This window comes from Oncorhynchus mykiss, chromosome 26, assembly GCF_057628025.1.
Source record: "Oncorhynchus mykiss isolate SJ-2025 chromosome 26, ASM5762802v1, whole genome shotgun sequence".
Classification (NCBI taxonomy): Eukaryota; Metazoa; Chordata; class Actinopteri; order Salmoniformes; family Salmonidae; genus Oncorhynchus; species Oncorhynchus mykiss.
This window is the reverse complement of record NC_143047.1, coordinates 1,361,101-1,387,788: the sequence shown is the minus strand read 5'-3', so window position 1 is coordinate 1,387,788 and position 26,688 is coordinate 1,361,101. Positions and strand designations below refer to the sequence as shown.

At 39.4% G+C, this 26,688-nt stretch overlaps 1 protein-coding gene across 3 annotated transcripts in view; it reads left to right on the top strand.

Moving 5' to 3' along the window:
* Nucleotides 1-25,504, top strand: part of syt14a (synaptotagmin XIVa) — a 142,648-nt gene extending 117,144 nt beyond the window's left edge. For 2 of the 3 annotated variants that reach the window (XM_021585679.3, XM_021585678.3), the window contains exon 9: nucleotides 18,633-25,504. In XM_021585679.3, coding sequence (XP_021441354.1) covers nucleotides 18,633-18,946 — 314 coding nt within the window. In that variant the 3' untranslated portion in view covers nucleotides 18,947-25,504. Of the gene's footprint in view, nucleotides 1-4,533; nucleotides 4,612-18,632 lie in introns of all 3 variants that reach the window. The other variant, XM_090221717.1, reaches the window with a different exon arrangement.
* Nucleotides 25,505-26,688: the final 1,184 nt, after the last annotated feature.

The window sequence follows — 26,688 nt, the reverse complement described above, 5'->3', positions numbered from 1 at the left end:
ACCTGAGCTCAATTTTGAGTCTCATAGCAAAGGGTCTGAATACTTATTTAAATAATGTATTTCTTATTTTATATGTAATAAATGTACAAACATTTCTAAAAACCTGTTTTTGCTTTGTCAGTATGTGGTATTGTGTGTAGATTGCTGAGAATTTGTATTTAATTTGATCGATTTTCGAATAAGGCTGGAACGTAACAAAATGTGGAGAAGTCAAGGAAAGAGCAGATGTCCTTAATGTTTTGGATATTCGGTCTATGTATTTATCTTTTAATACACTCATCTCAGTTTTGTTTTGAAGCATCTTCACTTGTTAGGCAAAGAATGGGCAAGTTTGTAGCTAGTTTTCCATATATTCTAAAATCTGCATATTTTGTGTTTCCACCAAACAAACTTGTTGCAGATAAAAATCAGTGCGTGATGAGGTAGTGCACACAAAATGTACATTTTCGCCTACGTTTAAATATCCCGCAAAAAAAATTTAGTTTCAAAGTGTTTCAATCACATTTTCATCTCTACCGCTAGATTTGTTACAAAAATTGTTGCGTTAAATAATAAATGTGCCTACATCGTCTTGGCATGTGTGCTCTAGCCAACAGCTCACAGGTGTTTTATATGGTATGACTTTCCTTGCACAAAAACTGTGGATGCTAATGTATTACTGTAACATTCGTTCTGAAGTTATCAGCAGTCACAGAAAGACAAACATTTAGATTTTGTGTTTAGCGGAGATCTTGTGTGTAAAGGAAGGGCAAAAACGCATCTAACGACTTACTTAGCTATTTTAAGAGTGGTCTGAGGCAGTTGTTAAGTAACAAGCATTTTGAAGAGCAACTTTAGTAACGTTGGTGTTATAGTGTGGACGCTATATACAGTGCCTTGCGAAAGTATTCGGCCCCCTTGAACTTTGCAACCTTTTGCCACATTTCAGGCTTCAAACATAAAGATATAAAACTGTATTTTTTTGTGAAGAATCAACAACAAGTGGGACACAATCATGAAGTGGAACGACATTTATTGGATATTTCAAACTTTTTTAACAAATCAAAAACTGAAAAATATTCAGCCCCCTTAAGTTAATACTTTGTAGCGCCACCTTTTGCTGTGATTACAGCTGTAAGTCGCTTGGGGTATGTCTCTATCCGTTTTGCACATCGAGAGACTGAAATTTTTTCCCATTCCTCCTTGCAAAACAGCTCGAGCTCAGTGAGGTTGGATGGAGAGCATTTGTGAACAGCAGTTTTCAGTTCTTTCCACAGATTCTCGATTGGATTCAGGTCTGGACTTTGACTTGGCCATTCTAACACCTGGATATGTTTATTTTTGAACCATTCCATTGTAGATTTTGCTTTATGTTTTGGATCATTGTCTTGTTGGAAGACAAATCTCCGTCCCAGTCTCAGGTCTTTTGCAGACTCCATCAGGTTTTCTTCCAGAATGGTCCTGTATTTGGCTCCATCCATCTTCCCATCAATTTTAACCATCTTCCCTGTCCCTGCTGAAGAAAAGCAGGCCCAAACCATGATGCTGCCACCACCATGTTTGACAGTGGAGATGGTGTGTTCAGGGTGATGAGCTGTGTTGCTTTTACGCCAAACATAACGTTTTGCATTGTTACCAAAAAAGTTCAATTTTGGTTTCATCTGACCAGAGCACCTTCTTCCACATGTTTGGTGTGTCTCCCAGGTGGCTTGTGGCAAACTTTAAACAACACTTTTTATGGATATCTTTAAGAAATGTCTTTCTTCTTGCCACTCTTCCATAAAGGCCAGATTTGTGCAATATATGACTGATTGTTGTCCTATGGACAGAGTCTCCCACCTCAGCTGTAGATCTCTGCAGTTCATCCAGAGTGATCATGGGCCTCTTGGCTGCATCTCTGATCAGTCTTCTCCTTGTATGAGCTGAAAGTTTAGAGGGACGGCCAGGTCTTGGTAGATTTGCAGTGGTCTGATACTCCTTCCATTTCAATATTATCGCTTGCACAGTGCTCCTTGGGATGTTTAAAGCTTGGGAAATCTTTTTGTATCCAAATCCGGCTTTAAACTTCTTCAGAACAGTATCTCGGACCTGCCTGGTGTGTTCCTTGTTCTTCATGATGCTCTCTGCGCTTTTAACGGACCTCTGAGACTATCACAGTGCAGGTGCATTTATACGGAGACTTGATTACACACAGGTGGATTGTATTTATCATCATTAGTCATTTAGGTCAACATTGGATCATTCAGAGATCCTCACTGAACTTCTGGAGAGAGTTTGCTGCACTGAAAGTAAAGGGGCTGAATAATTTTGCACGCCCAATTATTCAGTTTTTGATTTGTTAAAAAAGTTTGAAATATCCAATAAATGTCGTTCCACTTCATGATTGTGTCTCACTTGTTGTTGATATTCTTCACAAAAAAATACAGTTTTATATCTTTATGTTTGAAGCCTGAAATGTGGCAAAAGGTCGCAAAGTTCAAGGGGGCCGAATACTTTCGCAAGGCACTGTAAATAATTCCTACTGAATAGGGGGTGTACTTAACTGCAGTATAGTATTATTACTATCAAATCAAATTAAATGTTATTAGTCACATGCTCCAAATGCAATAGGTAGCCTTAGGTATAGGTATATAGGTATACCTTACAGTGAAATGCTTACTTAAAAGCCCCTAACCAAGAATGCTATTTAAAAAATATGAATAAGAGTAAGATATAAAAGTAACAAGTAGTTAAAGAACAACAGTAAAATAACAATAGCAAGACTATATATAGGGGGTACTGGTACAGAGTCAATGTGCTGGGGCACCGGATAGTCGAGGTAAAAATTACTATTCATGGGAGTATGGTTATTATGGACATTGGTGGTGACCTTTATATGCCTGTGATGTCATCACCCAGATTTGGCACAGCATTAATGGGACTCTACCTCATGTTGAGTTGCGAATATCGCACTCCTGTTTTCTACCGTTTGTACATGGCTGTACCCCTTATTTTTGAAGTTTACAAGTAAAGGCATTAAACATTGAAACGGGAGTGGATAATAATCCTTGTAAAGTTACCGCGGATGGTTTTAGGAAACAGCTCGAAGAGTTAACGATGCTCCTACCAAGGTTCTAACGATGAACATAGCCTTAAGATGCTTTTGGGAAGTCGGGCCCAGGGCATTTCGATTGACAAAAATGTAACTTAAAAAATACATACGGATTTAAAGCTTTTCTTTATGGATCATGCCTTTCCCTTAACACCAGGAAGCAGAGTGTACAGCCAACCGTACTGCCAGTTCTCAACTATGGTGACACCATCTATCAGAATGCAGCAGCCACTACTCTAAAACCCTTAGATGCGCTCTTCACTTTATCACAAGTGACAGGTTTACATGTTTAGTACACATTCTTGCATCCTGTATCAGAAGATCACTTCATGAATCCATTTTTGTTTATAAAGCTCTGCTGCACATGCTTCCAGCTTATCTTGCCTCACTTTTAAGGTATAAAAATACAAGGCACCAAACCCGTTGACAGGGTTGATTAACTCTTGAAGTCCCACTAGTCTCCACGGAGCTAGGAAAAGTTTTGGAATGGCCTATAAGGCTCTTGATACCCTGGTGCCTCTACAGCAGTTTTAGGACTCTGGTGATGAATGTGTTAAATGAGAGTTGTAATTGTTTTGATTGAGTATAAAAATGTGTATGTATTGTTGAAATTGTGGTGCTGAATTTGCAAATTGTTGTTTTAATTTGTATTTTATTGGAAATATCCATTGATATTGTTGAATTGTTGTCTTCAGGGCACAATTGTAAATGAGACCCTGGTCTCAATGGGTTCCACTGAATAAATAAAGGTTAGATAAAATAATGCAGTTGATTCCCACCCATTCTACTAGATGAAAAGACAAAATTAGTAAAGACATTCTGGCATTTAAAGCATACAACATTTTGAAAATGTTACTTAGTACCCAAAATGCCTACTATTTAGAACCCAAGGGGTATTCGAACAAAACCAATATCCCTGCCTTCGCATTCAGGGTAAACGCTGTTTTTGAAGAACATACGGTATAAGTTATAGTTCTTTTTGATTCATGTCAAAAAGAATGAACTTGAGTTTGACAATAATATTACCTACATCTCAGGTTAGTGTGTCTTGGGTCACATCCATCAAATTCCTTGCAAGATCATGTCATCGAGGGACCCCCCCCACCTCTGAAAATTGACATTTCCTATTGTTTTATTATTATTATTCCACAATTGAAAATATTTAGTTAATGTATCTCTTAAATTTCAGGAAATTATCAAATATGTAGGCCGTATGAAGTTGTCTGAGCACTACCTTGCTGCAAACTTTCCCCCCTGTTTTTACCCCCTTTACCCTTCATCTCCCTTCCAACTCCCCAAAATGACCAGAGGCTCCAGCAAGTTTGTGTGATACTGATGACCTTCTGACCCTGTTTCTCTCTCCTGCTGTTGTTTGTGTTCCCACTTTCTCTCTCTTTGTTTTGTCTGCTCCTGAACTCTCTCACGCCAACTATTGACATCTTGGTCCATTGTTTCTCTTACTGCTTACCAACCCTTGTTGTCAGATGGGCTGTTCTGTTGCCTAAAACACTTGATAGGTGGCCAGGTTTATATTATCAGAGGTGAGTCTCTTTGGCTAACAGACTGAGGTGTCTGCCAGCTCCCAACTATCAGTGTTGGACACTGTCTATCTGTCTTTCTTTAGTTTTCTTTCTTTCGTACTTTCTCTCTCTCTCTCTCTCTCTCTCTCTCTCTCTCTCTCTCTCTCTCTCTCTCTCTCTCTCTCGCTCTCTCTCTCTCTCTCGCTCTCTCTCTCTCGCTCTCTCTCTCTCTCTCTCTCTCTCTCTCTCTCTCTCTCTCTCTCTCTCTCTCTCTCTCTCCACTGAGATGTAAGTTGACTAGAAAGTTGCAATGTATTCTCATGGATGTAGGTTGTCAGGCTGCCAATAAAATATATACAATTTCAATGTCAATTCTTAGTGAATAATTCTGATTTGACATTATTCTAAGATGAGAAAACGTACCAAAAAACCTACAGCTCACCATTATATTATATGTCACACAAACGATAAAGATCACTGACTAGGACCAGATATAGGCAATACTTGGCCTTAATTTGTTAACCTTATCATACTGCATATAACGCGGCAGGTAGCCTAGCGGTTAAGAATGTTGGGCCAGTAACTGAAAGGGCGCTGGTTTGAATCGCCAAGCCAACTAGGTGAAAAATCTGTCAATGTGCCCTTGAGCTAGTCACTTAACCCTAATTGCTCCTGTAAGTGGCTCTGGATAAGAGCATCTGCTCAATGACTAAAATGTAAAAATGACTCATCCATGAAGAACATTGGGTAGCACTTTATAATAACTCCATGTAATAAAGCATTTATTATGGATTTGTAAATTGTTTATTCATAATTTATTAATCATTACTCCATTCATAAGATTTAATTTAGGTCCTTGTAAACTATTTAATAATCATTAGTTAAGTGTTGTTGCATGGCCTCATCTAAAGTGTGGGCTATTTATACTTTATAAGTACTTTATAAATGTTTTGAGTGACCAGTGTAATTTCTCACAAAAAGAGGGACATGCCCCTTAAGGTCTCCAAATAGCCGAGAACAGTGGAGAGCAACATACGGGAGAGGTTTGAGTAAAAACTTTATTTGGGGGGGTTGGGTGATTATTTTGGGTTAGCAAAACACTACAGGCCACTCTTGAACGTCTAACACTAGATATAAAGTATGTAGAAATTATAATGGACCCGTATGTTTTCAAGTAACTGCCTTTTTTTCTATGCCGCAAATTGATTTTGACTAAGAAATTGGTCGCAAAAAAAATGGCCCTCCTTTGAATTTGGAAATCCCAATGTGGCCATCAAGCCAAAATCATTGCCCACCCCTTGGCCTAGAACATATCATTGGTAAAAGAATAAGCACACAACACTGCATGTTAAAAGAAATATAGCAACAATTTTATATATCAACAACACTCAAAACATTTATAAAGTATGTATAACGTATAAAAGCCCAAAATTAAGATGAGGCCACATAAAAATACTTAAAAGGTTGAGTAAATTAGAATTTTATCCGCAAATGTAGCAACATCTCAATTTTACGGTGACTTGCAAAAGTATTCAGACCCCTTGTAGGTGGTGGGACTTGGCAAGCTATATGCTTTGGTTTTCGAGATGATCGATCTCCGTCTTTTTTTGGAAATGTAAATTCTTGCAATTTGTTTCAAAATATTTATTATTTATTAGTCTGCCAGTTGGACAGGCAAACACCGTAGAGTACTAAACTGTGAACCAATCAAAACTCTGTACTATATATGGTACTATCTCTGCTGATCACGTCTGCCAATCACATTATCTGTATCTAAGGTACAGTAGTAGACACTGCAACCTTAATAATATAGCTAGCTTACTAGTTAGCTAGCTAGTTACATCAAGTAGAACTGTTGCTTGCTAGCAGGAGCAGATAGCTTTATCACTAGCTAGCATGTCATTCCGGAAAAAAGGAACATTTTAGCTAACAGTTTATTTCAAGTAATAATTTAAGACTACAAAAATCTATAGTGTCTATAGTGTAAATATAATGCAGTCGTCAAGGCAGGACCCATTTCATTCATACTGACAAATAAAAAATGCCACATTATTATCCTTGTCAATAGTTAGTCAGAGGATTACAGAGCACCCTGCCTCAGACTGTCAGGATGTTCATTTTCTAGCTCACAAACATTCCTTTGCTGTGATGATTTAGTTTATTCATTCTTTTATTTTTGTCTCACATGAAACAATATGTTGGAACATTCCTGCTGGGACTTGCTTCCATTAAGCCACAGGAGCATTAGTGAGGTCGGGCACTGATGTTGGGCGATTAGGCCTGGCTCGCAGTCAGCGTTCCAATTCATCCCAAAGGTGTTTGATGGGTTTGAGATCAGGGCTCTGTGCAATTTTTGTATGGACCTCACTTTGTGCACAGTGGCATTGTCATGCTGAAACAGGAAAGGTCCTTCCTCGAACTGTTGCCACAAAGTTGGAAGCACAGAATCATCTAGAATGTCTTTGTATGCAGTAGCATTAAGATTTCCCTTCACTGGAACTAAGGGACTGAGCCCGAACCATGAAAAACAGCCCCAGACCATTATTCCTACTTCACCAAACTTTACAGTTAACACTATGCACTGGGGCAGGTAGCGTTCTCCTGGCATCCACCAAAACCAGATTCATCCATTGGACAGCCAGATGGTGAAGCGTGATTCGTCACTCCAGAGAACGCATTTCCACTATTCCAGAGTCCAATGACGGCGAGCTTTACACCACTCCAGTCAACGCTTGGCATTGTGCATTGGTGATCTTAGGCTTGTGTGCTGCTGCTCGGCCATGGAAACCCATTTCATGGAGCTCCCGACGAACAGTTATTGTGCTCACGTTGCTTCCAGAGGCCGTTTGGAACTCAGAGTGAGTTTTGCAACTGAGGACAGACGATTTTTACTCACTACTCGTTTCAGAACTGCGGTCCCGTTCCGTGAGTTTGTGTGGCCTACCATTTCGTGGCTGAGATGTTGTTGCTCTTGCAGAGATGGTTGTCCTTCTGGAAGGTTCTCCCATCTCCACAGAGGGACTCTGGAGCTCGGCCCTTCTTCCACAATTACTCAGTTTGACCGGGTGGCAAGCTCTAAGAAGAGTCTTGGTGGTTCTAAACTTCAATTTAAGAATGCTGGAGGCCCCTGTAATGGCCGTTGGTGGAAGAAGGTGAGGACCAAGGTGCAGCGTGGTACGTGTTCGTCATTTTAATGGTAAAGCTGAACAATATACAACAAGCAACAAAAGAACAACTGAAACAGCTCCGTCAGGTGCGAAACACACTAAACAGAAAATAACTACCCACACCACACAGGTGGGAAAGGCTACCTAAGTATGGTTCTCATTCAGAGACAACGATAGACAGCTGTGCCTCGTCACAGTCCTGTCTCGGAGCTCTACAGACAATTGCTTCAACCTCATGGCTTGGTTTAAAGGGTCTGAATACATTGTTTTTATTTTTAATACATTTGCAAAGATGTCTAAAAACTTGTTTTCGCTTTGTCATTATTGGGTATTGTTGGTAGATTGATGAGGATTCTTTTTTATTTAATACATTTTAGAATAAGGAATAAGGCTGTAACACAACAAAATGGTGAAAAGGGGAAGGGGTCTGAATACTTTCCAAATGCACTGTATGCAGCTGTCATTTTTAAACATCCATTCTAGCATACATGACACACACACACATCTACGTGCTTTTATATTGATTTCTATGCAAAGTGTATGATTGAATAGGGGGCTCCTGAGTGGCGCAGTGGTCTAAGGCACTGCGTCTCAGTGCTAGAAGCATCGCTACAGAGCCCGGTTTGATTCCAGGCTGTATCACAACCGGTTCACAATTGGGCGGTTCACAATTGACCCAGAATTTTCCGGGTTTGGCCGGGGTAGGCCATCATTGTAAATAATTTGTTTGTTCTTAACTGACTTAACTGGTTAAATAAAATAATGTTTCTTTAAACCTACAGCTACAGAGAGTTATGATTGGTTCTAGGTATAGCAGTTGATTGGTTCCAAGGTTAGCAGTTTTTGAATTTTGCCTGAGCAGATAGTGTTGAAATATACTTTTTATGAGAAAATGTGCAAGAATTGAAGGTGCCAACACATTTTTTGTCATCATAAGAATGTTTTGCTGTCATATAAAGCAACTCTGCTCCTCCCTCAACAAGGATCGATCAACTTCACGTTTTCGGCTTCGGCCGACCATCTATTGGATTTCTTCACATTTTATTGTGTTACAAAGTGAGATTAAGATTAATTTAATTGTATTTTTGGGGAAGAAAAATTGGAACTATATATATATATGTATATATATATATATATATATATATATATATATATATATATATATATATATATATATATATAGTTCCAATTTTTATATATATATATATATATATATACAGTTGAAGTCGGAAGTCATTTAGGTTGTAGTCATTAAAACTCGTTATTCAACCACTCAACAAATTGCATGACACAAGTAATTTTAAAAAAAATTGTTTACAGACAGATTATTTTACTTGTAATTCACTGTATCACAATTCCAGTGTGTCAGAAGCTTACTTACACTAAGTTGACTGTGCTTTTAAACAGCTTGGAAAATTCCAGAAAATGATGTCATGGCTTAAGAAGCTTCTGATAGGCTAATTGACATCATTTGAGTCAATTGGAGGTGTACCTGTGGATGTATTTCAAGGCCTACCTTCGAACTCAGTGCCTCTGTGCTTGACATCATGGGAAAATCAAAAGAAATCAGTCAAGACCTAAATTATAGACCTCCACAAGTCTGTTTCATCCCTGGGAGTAATTTTTAAATGCCTGAAGGTACCACGTTCATCTGTACAAACAATAGTAAGCAAGTATAAACACCATGGACCACGCAGCTGTCAGGAAGGAGATGCGTTCTGTCTCCTAGAGATGGACATACTTTGGTGCGAAATGTGCAAATCAATCCCAGAACAACAGCAAAGGACCTTGTGAAGATGCTGGCGGAAACAGGTACAAAAGTATCTATATCCACAGTGAAAGGAGTCTTATGTCGACATAACCTGATAGGCCGCTCAGCAAGGAAGAAGACACTGCTCCAAAACCACCATAAAAAAGCCAGACTACTGTTTGCAACTGCACATGGGGACAAAGATCGTACTTTTTGGAAAAATTTCCTCTGGTCTGATGAAACAAAAATAGAACTGTTTGGCCATAATGACCATCATTATGTTTGGAGGAAAAAGGTGGACAACTGTGAAGCACGGGGGTGGCAGTATCATGTTGTGGGGGTGCTTTGCTGCAGGAGGGACTGGTGTACTTCCCAAAATAGATGGCATCAGGGATCATGAGTGAGGAAAATTACGTGGATATATTGAAGCAACATCTCAAGACATCAGTCAGGAAGTTAAAGCTTGGTCGCAAATGGGTCTCCCAAATGGACAATGACCCCAAGCATACTTCCAAAGTTGTGGCAAAATGACTTAAGGACAACAAAGTCGAGGTACTGGATTGGCCATCACAAAGCCTCAATCTCAATCCTATAGAAAATGTGTGGGCAGAACTGAAAAAGCCTGTGCGAGCAAGGAGGCCTACATACCTGACTTAGTTACACCAGCTCTGTCAGGAGGAATGGGCCAAAATTCACCCAACTTATTGTGGGAAGCTTGTGAAAGGCTACCCGAAACGTTTCACCCAATTTAAACCATTTAAAGGCAATGCTACTAAATACGAATTGAGTGTATGTAAACTTCTGACCCACTGGGAATGTTATGAAAGAAATTAAAGCTGAAATAAATAATTATCTCTACTATTATTCTGACATTTCACATTCTTCAAATAACGTGGTGATCTTAACTGACCTAACACAGGGAATTGTTACTAGGATTAAATGTCAGGAATTGTGAAAAACTGAGTTTAAATGTATTTGGCTAAGGTGTATGTAAACTTCTGACTTCAACTGTGTATATATATATATATATATATAAAATGAAATAACTAAAATATAGTCGTTGCATAATTATTCAGCTCCCTGAGTCAACACATGTTAGAAACCCCTTTGGCATCGATTACAGCTGTGAGTCCTCTTGGATAAGTCTGTAGGACATTTGCACACCTGGATTGTAAAATATAATTTAAACAACTATTCAAGCTCTGTCAAGATGTTGGTGATCATGGCTAGACAGCAAAGTCTTGCGACAGATTTTCAAGGAGATTTAAGTTAAGACTTAAATCCACTCAGGAACATTCACGGTGTCCTTGGTACTCCAGTGTAGATTTGGCCTTGTGTTGTAGGTTATTGTCCTGCTGAAAGGTTCCTCTAGTATTTTGACTGTGCTTAGCACAATTACGTTTATTTTTATCCTAAAAATCTCCCTAGTGTTTGCCCATGTCAAGCGTACCCATACCGGGATGCATGCTTGAAAATAAGGAGGCAGTTATTCAGTGATGTGTTCTTTTGGATTCGCCACAAACATAAGGCTTTGCATTTAGGCAAAAAGTGTATTCCTTTGCTGTGTTTTTATCTAATATTACTTTAATGCCTTGATGCATGTTTTGGATATGTTTTTTCTGTATATTTGTATTCTTCTTTTCACTCTCATTTAGGTCATTATTGTGGAGTCACTAGAATGTTATTGATCCATCCTCTGTTTTCTCCCATTACAGCCATTGAACTCTGTAGCTGTTTTAAAATCACCAATGGCCTCATGATAACATCCCTGAGCAGTTTAATTCCTGATCTGAAGATCAGTTCAGAAGGACACTGTATCTTTTATGTGTCTGGGTGGTTTAATACATAATCCACATCAGAATTAACTTGACCATGATTAAAGAGATATTCATTGTCTAATTTAGTTATTTTTACCCATCTACCAATCACTGCCTTTCTTTATGAGGCTTTCAAAAAGCTTCCTGGTCTTTGTAGTTAAATATGTGCTTGGTATTAAATACCTGACGGACAGAGAACAGAGAAAGGTTTAGTCACTCAAAATCATGTCAACCCCTATTATTTCACACATAGTGAGTCCATATAACTTATTATGTGATTTTGTTAAGCCAAACTTTACTCCTGAACTATGCTTGCCAAGACAAAGGGGCTGAATACTTATGCAACAACTATTTTCACATTTGTATAGAAAAATATATATATACAGTACCAGTCAATAGTTTGGAAACACCTACTCATTCCAGAGTTTTTCTTTATTTTCACTATGTTCTACATTGTAGAATAGTAGTGAAGACATATAACACATACATAATCATGTAGTAACCAAGAAAGTGTTAAACAAATAAAACAAATATTTTATATTTGAGATTATTCAAAGTAGCCAGCCTTTGCCTTGATGACAGCTTTGCACACTCTTGGCAATCTCTCAACCAGCTTCATGAGGCAGTCACCTGTAATGCATTTTAATTTACAGGTGGGCCTACATTTGTGGAATTTCTTTCCTTCTCAATGCCTTTGAGCCAGTAATTTGTGTTGTGACAAGGTAGGGGTGGTATACAGAAGACAGCACTATTTGGTAAAAGTCCAGGTCCATATTATGGCAAGAACAAAGAGAAACAACAGTTCATCATTACCTTAAGACATAAAGGTCAGTCAAGGTGCAAAATTTCAAGAACTTTGAAAGTTTCTTCAAGTGCAGTCGCAAAACCATCAAGTGCTATGATGTAACTGGCTCTCATGAGGACCACCACAGGAAAGGAAGACCCAGAGTTACCTCTGGTGCAGAGGACAAGTTCATTAGAGTTACCACCCTCAGAAATTGCAGCCCAAATAAATAAAAGTAACAGACACATCTCAACATCAACTGTTTAGAGGAGACTGCTTGAATCAGGTCGAATTGCCGCAAAGAAACCACAACTAAAGGACACCAATAAAAATAAGAGACTTGCTTGGGCCACGAAACATGAGAAATGGACATTAGACCGGTGGATATCTCTCCTTTGGTCTGATGAGTCCAAATTTGAGATTTTTGGTTCCAACCACCGTTGGAACTGTGAGACGCAGAGTAGGTGAACAGATTATCTCTGCATGTGTAGTTTCCACAGTGAAGCATGGATGAGGTGTGGAGGTGCTTTGCTGGTGACACTGTCTGTGATTTATTTAGAATTCAAGGCAAACTTAACCAGCATGGCTACCACAGGATTCTGCAGTGATACGTCAATCCCATCTGGTTTGTGCTTTGTGGGACTATCATTTGTTTTTCAACAGGACAAAGACCCAACACACCTCCAGGCTGTGTAAGGGCTATTTGACCAAGAAGAAGAGTGATGGAGTGCTGCATCAGATAACCTTTCCTCCACAAGCACACGATCTCAACACAATTGAGATGATTTGGGATAAGTTGGACTGCAGAGTGAAGGAAAAGCATCCAACAAGTGCTCAGCATATGTGGGAACTCCTTCAAGACTGTCGGAAAAGCATTCCAGGTGAAGCTGGTTGAGAGAATGTCAAGAGTGTGCAAAGCTGTCATCATGGCAAAGGGTGGCTACTTTGAAGAATCTCAAACATACAAAAATATTTTGATTTGTTTAACACTTTTTGGGGTTACTACATACATACATATGTGTTATTTCATAGTTTTGATGTCTTCACTATTATTCTACAATGTAGAAAATAGTAAAAATAAAGAAAAACCCTTGATTGAGTAGGTGTCAACTTTTGACTGGTACTGTACATAAATTAATTTTTGCAAATAAAAAACAGAAATACCTTATTTAGGTAAGTATTCAGACCCTTTACTATGAGACTCGAAATTGAGCTCAGGTGCATCCTGTTTCCATTGATCATCTTTGAGATGATTTGTAAATGCACATACCTGTCTATATAAGGTCCCACAGCTGACAGTGCATGTCAGAGCCAAAACCAAGGGAATTGTCCTTAGAGCACCGAGACAGGATTGTGTCAAGGCACAGATCTGGGGAAGGGTAGCAAAAGATTTCTGAAACATTTATGGTCCCCAAGAAGACAGTGGCCTCCATCATTCTTAAATGGAAGAAGTTTGGAACCACCAAGACTCTACTTAGAACTGGCCCCTAGCCAAACTAAGCAATCGGGGGAGAAGGGCCTTGGTCAGGGAGGTGACCAAGAACCCTATTGTCACTCTGACAGAGCTTCAGAGTTCCTTTGTAGAGATTTCCAATTGGAAAACCATCCCTGCAGCACTCCACCAATCAGGACTCTATGGTAGAGTGGCCAGACTGAAGCCACTCCTCAGTAAAAGGCACATGACAGCCCGCTTGGAGTTTGCAAAAAAGGCCCCAAAAGGACTCAGACCATGAGAAACAAGATTCTCTGGTTTGATGAAACCAAGATTGAAGTCTTTGCCCTGAATGCCAAGTGTCACGTCTGGAGGAAACCTGGCACCATCCCTAATGTGTTTTTCAGCGGCAGGGACTGGGAGACTGGTCAGGATTGAGGAAAAGATTAACGGAGTAAATTACAGAGATTCTTAATGGAAAACCTGCTCCAGAGCGCTCAAGACCTCAGACTGGGGTGAATGTTTGCCTTCCAACAGGACAACGACCCTAAGCACACAGCCAAGACAACGCAGGAGTGGCTTCGGGACAAATCTGACTGTCCTTTAGTGGCCCAGCCAGAGCCTGGACATGAACCCAATCGAACATCTCTGTAGAGACCTGAAAATAGCTGTGCAGCGACGCTCCCCATTCAACCTGACAGAGCTTGAGAGGATCTGCAGTGAATAATGTGAAAAATTCTCCAAATACAAGTGTGCCAAGCTTGTAGCTTCATATCCAAAAAGACTCTAGGCTATAATCGCTGCCAAAGGTGCTTCAACAAAGTACTGAGTAAAGTGTCTGAATACTTATGTGAAGAAAAACCTGTTTTTTTCTTTGTCATTGGGGTATTGTGTGTAGATTGATGAAGACTAAAGCAATTGAATCAATTTTAGAATAAGGCTGTAACGTAACAAAATGTGGAAAAAGTCAAGGGGTATGAATACTTTCCGAATACGATGTACGTTTGTTCTATGAAACTAAATAAATACTGCTCTCTGACGCACAAAACTTCTTTGCTTGATTCATGATAGTGTGGTTAAACAAAGCAAGGAAAGTGAACTTCAAAACATTTTGTAGTTTTTATTGGAATTTGCAGCTGTTGTTGGTGAGTAATGAATCTGCTAGATTTAGTGCACTAATGAGTAGTAAATGGTTTGTAGGGACCTATATTAAATATCTTATTAATTTTCTTATGAATCATTATTCAATATTTTAAAAGTTGTTTCTAAATGTGTGAATAACTATGTTACTAACATTTACAAATGTGGGAGTAATGATACATAAATGAGGAATAAACTATTTACTAATCCATTATAAATGCTATTATTACGTGGAGTTATTATAAAGTGCTACCGAACATTGCTAATTCAAAGCTTTGAAGTGTGTGTGTGTGTGTGTGTGTGTGTGTGTGTGTGTGTGTGTGTGTGTGTGTGTTTCACTTACTCCCCATTCCTGGTTATTTTTCATGTATGTATTTCCCCGTCCAGCCTTGCTCCCTGCTTTTTTTCATTGTATGTGGGCTTGTGGGAATCATGATAGTTTGCTTCTCCATATTAAGAGTAATTCAGGCCAACTTTTTGCTTTTGGTGACTTTGGTGGCTTTTGGTGACAAACAATGCAGTCTTTTGGCACATATTCTACAGTCGGGTCCGGAGTTATTGACACCCTTGATAAAGATGAGCAATAATCACTGCATAAAATAAATAATTCAAGTACAGATCTATATTGTATGCTCCAAAAATTGGGAAATTATATTATTTTATACTAATATAATTACCCAGAGTAAATTATTTTGTTGAAATAATATTTTATTGTAAGTAAGATAAGACACTTCTACATTAATGTGGATGCTACCATGCTTATAGATAATACTGAATTAACTGTGAATAATGATGAGTATGGGTCGAAGATCATACCCCCAAGACATGCTAACCACTCACCATTACCAATAACAGAGGAGGTTAGCATGTCTTGGGGGTATGATCTTTGACCCTCTGTAAATGTCTCACTCATCATTATTCACGATTCATTCAGGGTTATTCGTTAACAGGGTAGCAGCCACATTAATGTAGAAGTGTCTCATTTATTTACAATAAAAGTGATTCCAAGATGACACAATATATTATTAAAACATTTTGTAATTTAGCAGACGATCTTAACCAGTGACTTACAATAATGATCGCATACATTTTCATACTTTTTTTTTGTACGATTATTATTATTGTTGTTGTATTATTTACCATTCATTTCTATTGGGCACGAAATAATCTGAACCACAACAAACTGCAATGCATCCAACAAAGTTTATAGTCACAAGCTTGATGTAGTCTAGGAAAAGGGGACCAAATACTAAGCTTTTGACTACTTATTTGTAATAAGTTTTAGGGGTGTCAATAATTTAGCCCCCAACCTTTTTTGAGAAAAAAAGTATTACTTGTTAAACAAGTAAGTAACAAGTTTCTCTGAGCAATTGTATTAGTATAAAATAATATATACTGAACAAAAACATGAATGCAACATGCTACAATTTCAAAGATTTTCCTGAGTTACAGTTCATATCAGGAAATCAGTCAATTAAAATACATGTATTTTCCCTTATCTATGGATATTACATGACTGGGAATACAGATATGCAGCTGTTGGTCAAAGATACCTTTAAAAAAAGGTATGGGCGTGGATCGGAACACCAGTCAGTATCTGGTGTGACCAACATCTGCCTCATGCAGCATGACATTTGCATAGAGTTGATCAGGCTGTTGATTGTGGCCTGTGAAATGTTGTCCCACTCATCTTCAATGGCTGTGTGAAGTTGCTGGATATTGACGGGAACTGGAACACGCTGTCATACATGTCGAACCAGAGCATCCCAAACATGCTCAATGGATGACATGTCTGGTGAATAGGCAGGCCATGGAAGAACTAGGACATTCAGTTTCCAGGAATGGTGTACAGATCCTTGCGGCATGTGGCGGTGCATTATCATGCTGAAACATAAGGTGATGGCAGTGGATGAATGGCGCGGTATCTGTTCATTCAAATTGCCATCAATAAAATGCAATTGTGTTCATTGTCCATAACTTATGACTGCCCATGCCATAACCCCACCACCACCATGGAACACTCTGTTCATAATGTTGACATCAGCAAATTGCTCGCGAACATGACACTATACATGTGATCTGTAGTTGTGAAGCCGGTTGGGCATACTGCCAAATTATCTAAAATGATGTTGAAGGCGGTTTATGGTTGAGAAATGAACAGAAAATTCACTGGCAACAGGTCTGGTGGACATTCCTGCAGTCAGCACGCCAGTTGCACACTCCCTCAAAACTGTGACATTGTGTTGTGTGACAAAACTGCACATTTTAGAGTGGCCTTTCATTGTCCTTTTATTTAAGATGCACCTCTAATGATCATGCTGTTTAATCAGGTTCTTGATATGCCACACCTGTCAGGTGGATGGATTATCTTGGCAAAGGAGAAAAGCTCACTAACAGGGATGAAAAAAACATTTGTGCTTGAAATTTGCGAGAAATAAGCTTTTTGTGCGTATGGAACATTTCTGGGATCTTTTATTTCAGCTATTGAAACATGGGACCAACACATTACATGTTGCATTTCTATTTTTGTTCATTGTAATTTCCCAATTTTTTGGAGCATACAATGTAGCTCAGTATTTGAATTATTTATTTTATACAGTCATTATTGCTCATCTTTATCAAAGGTGTCAATTTGGGAACCCACTGTACTTCATAACAATTGTCTGTCTCTCCATACAATTTTGTTTTATTATAGTATTGTAACGTTATATTTTACAATATGTTACGAACAGCCATTTTAATTCTGGAGATTTGCGTAAATGCTTTCCCAGTGAAGTTAAAGCTTCTGAAAATCTATTGACAATAAAGCATCAGTCAACCAAAAGTAATTGTAATTGCTCTATTACATTCATTTGATGCTACAGTATATCGCTATTCACATGGGAATTTATTTGTGCGGTCAGCAGGTGTTCTGGGGAGTTTTTGTCTTCTGAATAATTGACTAAATTCAGATGTGATTGACTTTACAGAAATAGCAACATCTGGCTGGATACACTGACAAATCTAAAAGCTGTGAAGTCATGAATTATGTTTTGAATTTGTATGCAAAGTTGAGTACACAGGTAGTTGAGGATGGAAATGGCACATTAATCAGCTGTCACAACCCTTCTCATTCATTGACAATGGTACAAGAACTTCTCCACCACGACTGGCCTCTTAAGACACCAACAGTTTTACAGTTTAAGCCATTCTACAGCAAGCTAAAAAAAAAAAAAAAGTATATTTTGGTAGTGTCAAAGAGCGCAAGAGATCCCCTGAATTCAAGGCAAAGAGCTACAGTATAGGCCTTCAAAAGCAGATGGCACTGATCGTTATAAAAGCCCTGTCAATTCATGCCTTACCCACTCATTCACAGCAGTAGAAACATGGAACATTATGGAAAATGGTTATGACATGGCCAAAGGCGAAACATGATCAAAGCCTTTGTGATTGCTATGCTTGCCGCTGTTTCTTCCAATTTGGTTTGCAGCCTCGGATGTCATCAGTTGTTGTCTCAGGGTTTTTTGCCTGTAGATAAAATACTAAATAAAGTAAGTGATGACTATTCACTTTCTAATAGTTGGAGTTGAATCCCTACATTGTTTTTCTGGGAGGTAATTGAATAAGGAATGATCTAGGAATAACTTTAGTGATATGATTTAATACATGTTTTATGCTTCCGTAATTGCTTTCCCATGGGGGTATGTTCAGTTTTGCATGTTGCCGTGCTGTAGCTTATCCATTTATTCTATTATGTACCCCCCCCCCCCCCCCCCCCCCCCATTTTTTTTCTTCATATTTGTCACCCCTCAAGAAATCTAACTCATTAATTTGAATAAAAAGTATGTAATGCTAGCATTTCCTAAAATGAACACAATTGTTATTTTTGGACTAGAAGCTGTATCTCAGCATTTGAGATATAGAATTGTTTTGTTTCTAGTCCTTAATCATTCTCCCCATTTCTTCCTCTTAGATACATATGTCAAGCTGACCTTATTGAACTCAATGGGCCAGGAGATGTCCAAGTGTAAGACGTCGATCTGTCATGGCCAGCCCAACCCTACATACAAGGAGACGTTTGTCTTCCAGGTTGCCCTCTTCCAGCTGTCAGACGTGACGCTCATCCTCTCCGTGTACAACAAGCGCAGCATGAAGCGCAAGGAGATGATCGGTTGGATCTCGCTAGGCCTCAACAGCTCTGGAGAGGAGGAACTCACTCACTGGACCCAGATGAAAGAGTCCAAAGGACAGCAGGTCTGCCGGTGGCACAGTCTGTTGGAATCATAGACCGACAGAATACAGGAGGAAGCAAAGGTGGCTGAGAAGAAGGAAGAGAGGGATGGGGAACAGAGGCACGGCTAAGCCCATAGGTGTCTCTGCTCAGGTGAAACATTCTTTATGTGGACTGGGTTGATGGGTTGGGCATGGTGGGTGGTGTTATGTGGTCTAGGCGATGGCAAATGACTTGACAGTGTTACTTAATATGCCAGATTTTTTAAATCGTCTTTGATTAGGTTGAACACTTAGGATGAACACTTGTCAAAGCTGATACGAAATTCCCTGCAGGGTCCTAGCATCTTGTCATGGTTGCAATACATTTACAATTTGACACATTGGGTGAAATATTTACAGTGCAAAATCTGTGCTGTAATTGAAAGAGATCATATTACTTCAAGTGCTTACTGCTCCATCTATTGTTTCCACATGTGTTTGGGAAGCAAAGATAGATACAGTATGTATTGCATATCTGCACTGTTTAATGCTAAACCTGGATGAATCATCGATTCTCTCACGTAATTGTACAATGAGAGGAATAGGAATACATTCTGTTTTGACAATAGCAGTGCTCTTTCGCATGTACTTACAGTGCATTCGGAAAGTATTCAGACCCCTTGACTTTTTTCACATTTTGTTACATTTACAACCTTATTCTAAAATAGATTTAATAAAAAATGTTCCTCATCAATCTATATACAATATTCCATAATGACAAAGCAAAAACAGGTTTTTAGAAATATTTGCAAATGTATTAAAAATAAAAAACAGAAATAACTACAACTTGATTGGAGTCCACCTGTGGTAAATTCTATTGATTGGACATGATTTGGAAAGGCACACACCTGCCTATAAAGGTCTCACAGTTGACAGTGCAAGTCAGAGCAAAAGCAAAGCCATAAGGTCCAAGGAATTGTCCATAGAGTTCCGAGACATGATTTTGTTGAGGCACAGATCTTGGGAAGGCTACCAAAAAATGTCTGCAGCATTGAAAGGTCCCCAAGAACACAATGGCATCCGTTCTTAAATGGAAGAACTTGAAATCACTAAGACTCTTCCTAGAGCTGGCCGCCCGGCCTAACTGAGCAATTGGTCAGGGAGGTGACCAAGAACCCGATGGTCACTCTGACAGAGCTCCAAAGTTCCTCTGTGGAGATGAAGGAACCTTCAAGAAGGACAACCATCTCTGCAGTACTCCACCAATCAGGCCTTTATGGTAGAGTGGCCAGACTGAAGCCACTCCTCAGTAAAAATGCACAATCCCCCTTGGAGTTTGCCATAAGACACCTGAAGACTCAGATCATGAGAAACAAGATTCTTTGGTCTGATGAAACCAAAACTGAACTCTTTGGCTTGAATGTCAAGCTGCACGTCTGGAGGAAACCTGGCACCATCCATGCGGCGAAGTGTGTTGACAGCTTCATGCTGTGGGGATGTTTTTCAGCGGCAGTGAGTGGGAGACTAGTCAGGATCGAGGGAAAGATGAACGGAGCAAAGTACAGAGAGATCCTTGATGAAAACCTGCCCCTTAGCACTCAGGACCTCAGACTGGGGTGAATGTTCACCTTCCAACAGGACAACAACCCTAAGCACACAGCCAAGAAAACGCAGGAGTGGCTTCAAGTCTCTGAAAGTCCTTGAGTGGCCAGCCAGAGTCTGGACTTGAACCAGATCAAACATCTCTGGAGAGATCTGAAAAGAACTGTGCAGCGTCGCTCCCCATCCACCCTGACAGAGCTTGAGAGGATCTGCACAGAATAATTGTAGGAACTCCCCAAATACAGGTGTGCCAAGCTTTTAGTGTCATACCCAAGAAGACTCTAAGCTGCTTTCGCTGCCAACGGTGCTTCAACAAAGTACTGAGTCGAAATACTTATGTAGTTTGTGATATTTCAGTTTTGTATTTTTGTATACATTTGCAAACATTTCTAAGACCTATTTTTTCTTTGTCATTATGGGGTGTATTGTTTGTGGACAGTCAAAAACATCAATTGAATCAATTTTAGAGTAAGGCTGTAACGTAACAAAATGTGGAAAAAGTCTAGTGGTCTGAAAACTTGCAGTGTGTTTTGAGTTGTGAGCTTGCATTCTGACATCAAGAACAGATCTTGAATTGTGGTGGCATTTGGGCTCTCGCATTTGCAACCATGAAAACCCTTTAAAATTGCAAATAGTTGCACATCATACATGTTTTTTTATATTGAACTCTTTATCAATCATAAAATATAATGCAAGTCCATTATATTGCAGAACTTTATGTTTATGCATTGTTTATAGTACATAGGGCAAGCAAATTGGCTTCTCCAAGCAGTGACCTGGTAGAGTTGTAGTGACATATTTTGGGGATTTAGAGATAGCGATCAATTATTACTCTAGAAAGTAAACAAAAATATTTAACATATTGTATAGATAAATAAAAATGAGGCTATTAAAATACCTTTCTTTTTATGAATAACAAATACAGTGTGTCCCTAAGTTTATGCCATTGGTGTTATTCCTTGAAAATTGATTAATGCAAAGATGGACAAGGACTTTGAGCATTCTCTGCTATTCACAACCTTCTAGTATGTCTAAATACAAAATGCCGTTGATGTTACTCAATTTAAATGAAGGTACATTTCATTGTAAGCTAAATTGAATCATATCACTTTAGTAAATTGTTCCAATATATTCATAATTAGTCAATATTATTTAAAGTAATTAAGCTGCCATATTAGTTTATTTAGAATGTAAATATGTACCAGAATGCATAAAAAATTAAGTATATTTTCTTTCACAATGCCATGCCCAAATGCCACCAGAATTCAAGAATGGCCCAGATACAGAGAACTAGTTTGTCTAGTTTCAAGTTTTAATGTCATGCACAACTACAGTGAAATGCTTTTTTGCAAGCTCTAACACCAACAATGCAGTAATCAATAACAATGTAATACAAAAAATAACAAATAAGAAGAACACGATAAAGTAAGTAAGCACAATGCAGGATATTGTCAGGAACTGGAACATGATGTTGTACATGTCGATTTAGAGCATCCCAAACATGCTCAATGTCTGGTGAGTATGCAGTGTGTCATGTCTGGTGAGTATGCAGGCCATGGAAGAACTGGGACATTTTCAGCTCCCAGGAATTGTGTACAGATCCTTGTGACATGGGGTGTTGCATTATCATGCTGAAACATGATGGTGTGATGGTGGCAAATGAATGGCACAACAATAGGCCTCTGGATCTCGGCACGGTATCTCTGTACATTCAAATTGCCATCGATAAAATTAAATTGTGTTCACAACATTGATATCAGCAAGCTGCTAGCAGAAATGGCGCCATACACATGGTCTGTGGTTGTGAAGCCAGTTTGACATACTACCAAATTCTCTAAAACAACGTTTCGGGTGGCATATGGTAGAGAAATTAACATTAAATTCTCTGGCAACTGCTCTGGTGGACATTCCTGCACTCAGCATGCCAATTGCACACTCCCTCAAAATTGAGACACTTATGGCATTGTGTTGTGTGACAAAACTGCACATTTTAAAGTGGCCTTTTATTTCCCTATGTAATGATCATGCTGTTTAATCAGCTTCTTGATATGCCACACCTGTCAGGTGGATGGATTATCTTGGCAAAGGATAAATGCTTACTAACAGGGATATAAACAAATGTGTGCACACAATTTGAGAGAAATAACCTTTTTGTGTGTATGGAAAGTTTCTGGGATCTTTGATTTGAGCTCATGAAACATGGGACCAACTATACACAGGTTCACTTTGAGTCAAAACCAACATACAGCTGGCTAATTTTCAGCAAGTGTGGCAACTTGTTTAGAAACACTGCATGCTGTCTGATGATTGTTGACTAGCGCTTGCCTAGTCCCTCTCCCAGAGTGAAATATCTGATCCAAATATGCCTATATAAACATGCTTAGAAATAGGATAACAGACTAAAGCCCGGTACAGATACAACAGCCGACATAATGAGAGGCAAGATTAGAAAAACTAGCCCATTTTAAAATGTTGTGTTGTAGAACAGCAGACTAAAGATGGGGCATTCAGGTAAAAAATATAAGAGATGCGGTTAAGACCGTTTCCACGGTAACGTTCCCTCTTTACAATGACGTAATAAAAGTTTGAAACAAAATTGCCATTTGTTGTAGCAAGGTGCTGTTACAAACGAGTATCATGAAATACATGCACCAGAAACAGGGCCCACTTTGAGATTAGGCTAACTGATTGCAGCAAAACAGCTAGCTAGCTGTCTGCTTGGCTAACTAGCTAGCTGCTTGGCTAAACACATAACTTCAGCACACTGTTCTCTGATTGGCTAAAAAGACCTGTCTCATCTCAAGTCTTTAGCCAAGGTTTGACATGTTGAATCTTGGAAACTCCAGAAGCCGACTTGAGATGTTCTAAAACTAGACTGCTCAGATCAAGAAAACATTGTTTTAAAACAGCATAAAACTGTCTCGTCTCAGCTGTTGTACCTGTACCGGGATTAACAATGGAAAAAGAGGAAACTGTCTTGATGAGTGAATGGTCTAAGCCAGGGCTCTCCAACCCTGTTCCTGGAGAACTACCCTCCTGTAGGTTTTCAATCCAACCACAGTTGTAACTAACCTCATTCAGATTATCAACCAGTTAGTTATTAGAATCAGGGTTGGAGCGAAAATCTGCAGAACCGTAGCTCTCCAGGAACAGGGTTGGAGAACCCTGCTCTAAGCTAAGTGACTGCACTCTCACATACCAATCTGACTGGTTGGTCTAAACTTTTAAGCATTGCTTGTTTCTCACAATGACGTTACTGGCCTAATGTAAGTGGGGAGTTGGAGTTAGAAAGGTGGCATGTTTTTATCCAGATTTAATTGCACATGTACTCTCCACACATTTCCTAATTGGAAGTGCTTGGGGAATAGCACTCCTGATGTGTGTTGTCATATTACTAAATAGTGACGCTTTGAGTGCGTTAGTAGGAGATATTTGAGCTTCTACTTTAATAACAATAGCAAATTGGAGTTGTGAAGAATTGTTGGTGGTCAATCAAGCAGGTGCAAGTAACACACATGCCCTTCAACTAAGCAAGTTTTTCACAAAACCAAGGGAATTCTGAGCCTTCGGTGAACGATGATGGATAGGGATCTTTAGCAGCCTTATCTAATGATGTGTCACTTGGTTCTTTGTACCTGCATTCAATTTGCTTCAATATTTGCTACGTTGTGTGACGGATTGTACTGAACGACATGTTTTCCTTGAATGGTGTGCACTGTTCTTCAACAGCTTTTGAGGTATGTTTGCACCCGTTTGGTGGGTGTGGCGAGGTGTGGCCTGATCAATATGGGTGTGACCTGTGCCAGGCACAGCTGTCTAAGACACTGCGTCGCAGTGTTGAAGCGCCACTACACCCTGTGGGTTGATCCCAGGCTGTGTTACAGCCGGCCGTGACCGGGAGCCCCATAGTGCCCGCACAATTGGCTCAGCGTCGTCTGGGTTAGGGGAGGCTAAGACCAGGGAGATTTCTTTAGCTCATTGCACTCTTTCAACTCCTTGTTGCGGGCCTTGCGCCTGCAAGCTGACTTCGGTTTTAAGAAGCAGCGCTTGGCGGGTCATGTTTTCGGAGTATGCATGACTCGACCTTCACCTCTCCCGAGCTCGTTGAGGAGTTGTAGCGATGAGACAAGATCGTAACTACCAGTTGGATATCATGAAAAGGGGGGTAAAATTACAATTTTAAAAAAATATGGATGTGACCATTTGACATCGCAAACCTTGTGCAGCACACCATACAGTAATCACCCTCTGGGCCACCATAATCTCAACGCTTTTCAACTGGTTGTTCAGTACCGTTTCAGTTGAATTCAACATTGCACACCGTTGTCTGTCTAATATAGCATTGTCACTCATCTGTTCTTTATTATTTATCTTTTCCCTGACCCCTGGTGCTGTGTGCTGTGGTGGCACAACAAGAATCCCATTCACTTGCCGTACACTCTGGGTTTCTCCTTTCTACTACCGGTCACTCCGGACAGAATTAAATAATTTTGCATTACATTTCAAAGTGCACAACTAGTATGGCTGGTACGTGGTTGTTGCTTTTTCTGTGGAGTATCACAATTCCTGTATATGTTCCACTACTTAATTGTTCTATTTGACTACAGCAAAGATACTTCTCACTTCTTGATTGTTATATCCTGTATACAATAAATTAAAGAAAATGTTGATCTATTTTTGTATTGATAGTGGGAAATAGCTCTGTGCGAAGTTGTTTTTAGTCACATACGTTGTTCAAACACTTTAGTTGATTTATTTCTTTATATATGGATAAATAATTTGAACAGTTGAACAGTAGAGCAAAGCAACACACTTTTCTTGTTTTATTGCTGTTGTCAAAATAAGATGCTGTAGGGAATTGAATAATATAAATAAAAACTAAATGTCTGGGGGGGAATGTTATTGCTAACTGCGATGTTGTCTCTAAGTGCTGTTGTCAGCATTACTTAGAGTAGCAATGTGTATTTCTTGTACAGTTCTTTAGCTCGTAACCCCCATCTCCCCCCCAAAAAAGGATAAAGAAAAAAGAAAGGAAAATATGTCAAGTCAACTTCCACAAGAAGTCCCACAGCACATTCTCTCTCTCTCTCTCTCACGGCTTGGTCTGATCAAAGCAAAGCTATTCAATCAGAGGTGTAGGCTTCTTGTCCAGAATAAGACGAGAGTGAAAGTGTCAGTCCTCCACCAAATGTTTCAATCATCCAGTGGCAGTCTCTCAAGATGTCAATATTTTTTACGAGGTAACACCCCAATCCTATTGCCATTTTTAACACATACAGTGTGGCAAAAAAGTATTTAGCCAGCCACCAATTGTGCAAGTTCTCCCACTTAAAAAGATGAGAGAGGCCTGTTATTTTCATCATAGGTACACTTCAACTATGACAGACAAAATGAGAAGGAAAAAAATCCAGAAAATCACATTGTTATGAATTTATTTGCAAATTATGGTGGAAAATAAGTATTTGGTCACCTAAAAAAAGCAAGATTTCTGGCTCTCACAGACCTGTAACTTCTTCTTTAAGAGGCTCCTCTGTCCTCCACTCGTTACCTGTATTAATGGCACCTGTTTGAACTAGTTATCAGTATAAAAGACAGCTGTCCACAACCTCAAACAGTCACACTCCAAACTCCACTATGGCCAAGACCAAAGAGCTGTCAAAGGACATCAGAAACAAAATTGTAGACCTGCACCAGGCTGGGAAGACAGAACCTGCAATAGGTAAGCAGCTTGGTTTGAAGAAATCAACTGTGGGAGCAATTATTAGGAAATGGAAGACATACAAGACCACTGATAATCTCCCTCGATCTGGGGCTCCACGCAAGATCTCACCCCGTGGGGTCAAAATGATCACAAGAACGGTGAGCAAAAATCCCAGAACCACACGGGGGGACCTAGTGAATGACCTGCAGAGAGCTGGGACCAAAGTAACAAAGCCTACCATCAGTAACACACTACGCCGCCAAGGAATCAAATCCTGCAGTGCTAGACATGTCCCCCTGCTTAAGCCAGTACATGTCCAGGCCTGTCTGAAGTTTGCTAGCGAGCATTTGGATGATCCAGAAGAAGATTGGGAGAATGTCATATGGTCAGATGAAACCAAAATATAACTTTTTGGTAAAAACTCAACTCGTCGTGTTTGGAGGACAAAGAATGCTGAGTTGCATCCAAAGAAGCATGGGGGTGAAAACATCATGCTTTGGTGCTGTTTTTCTGC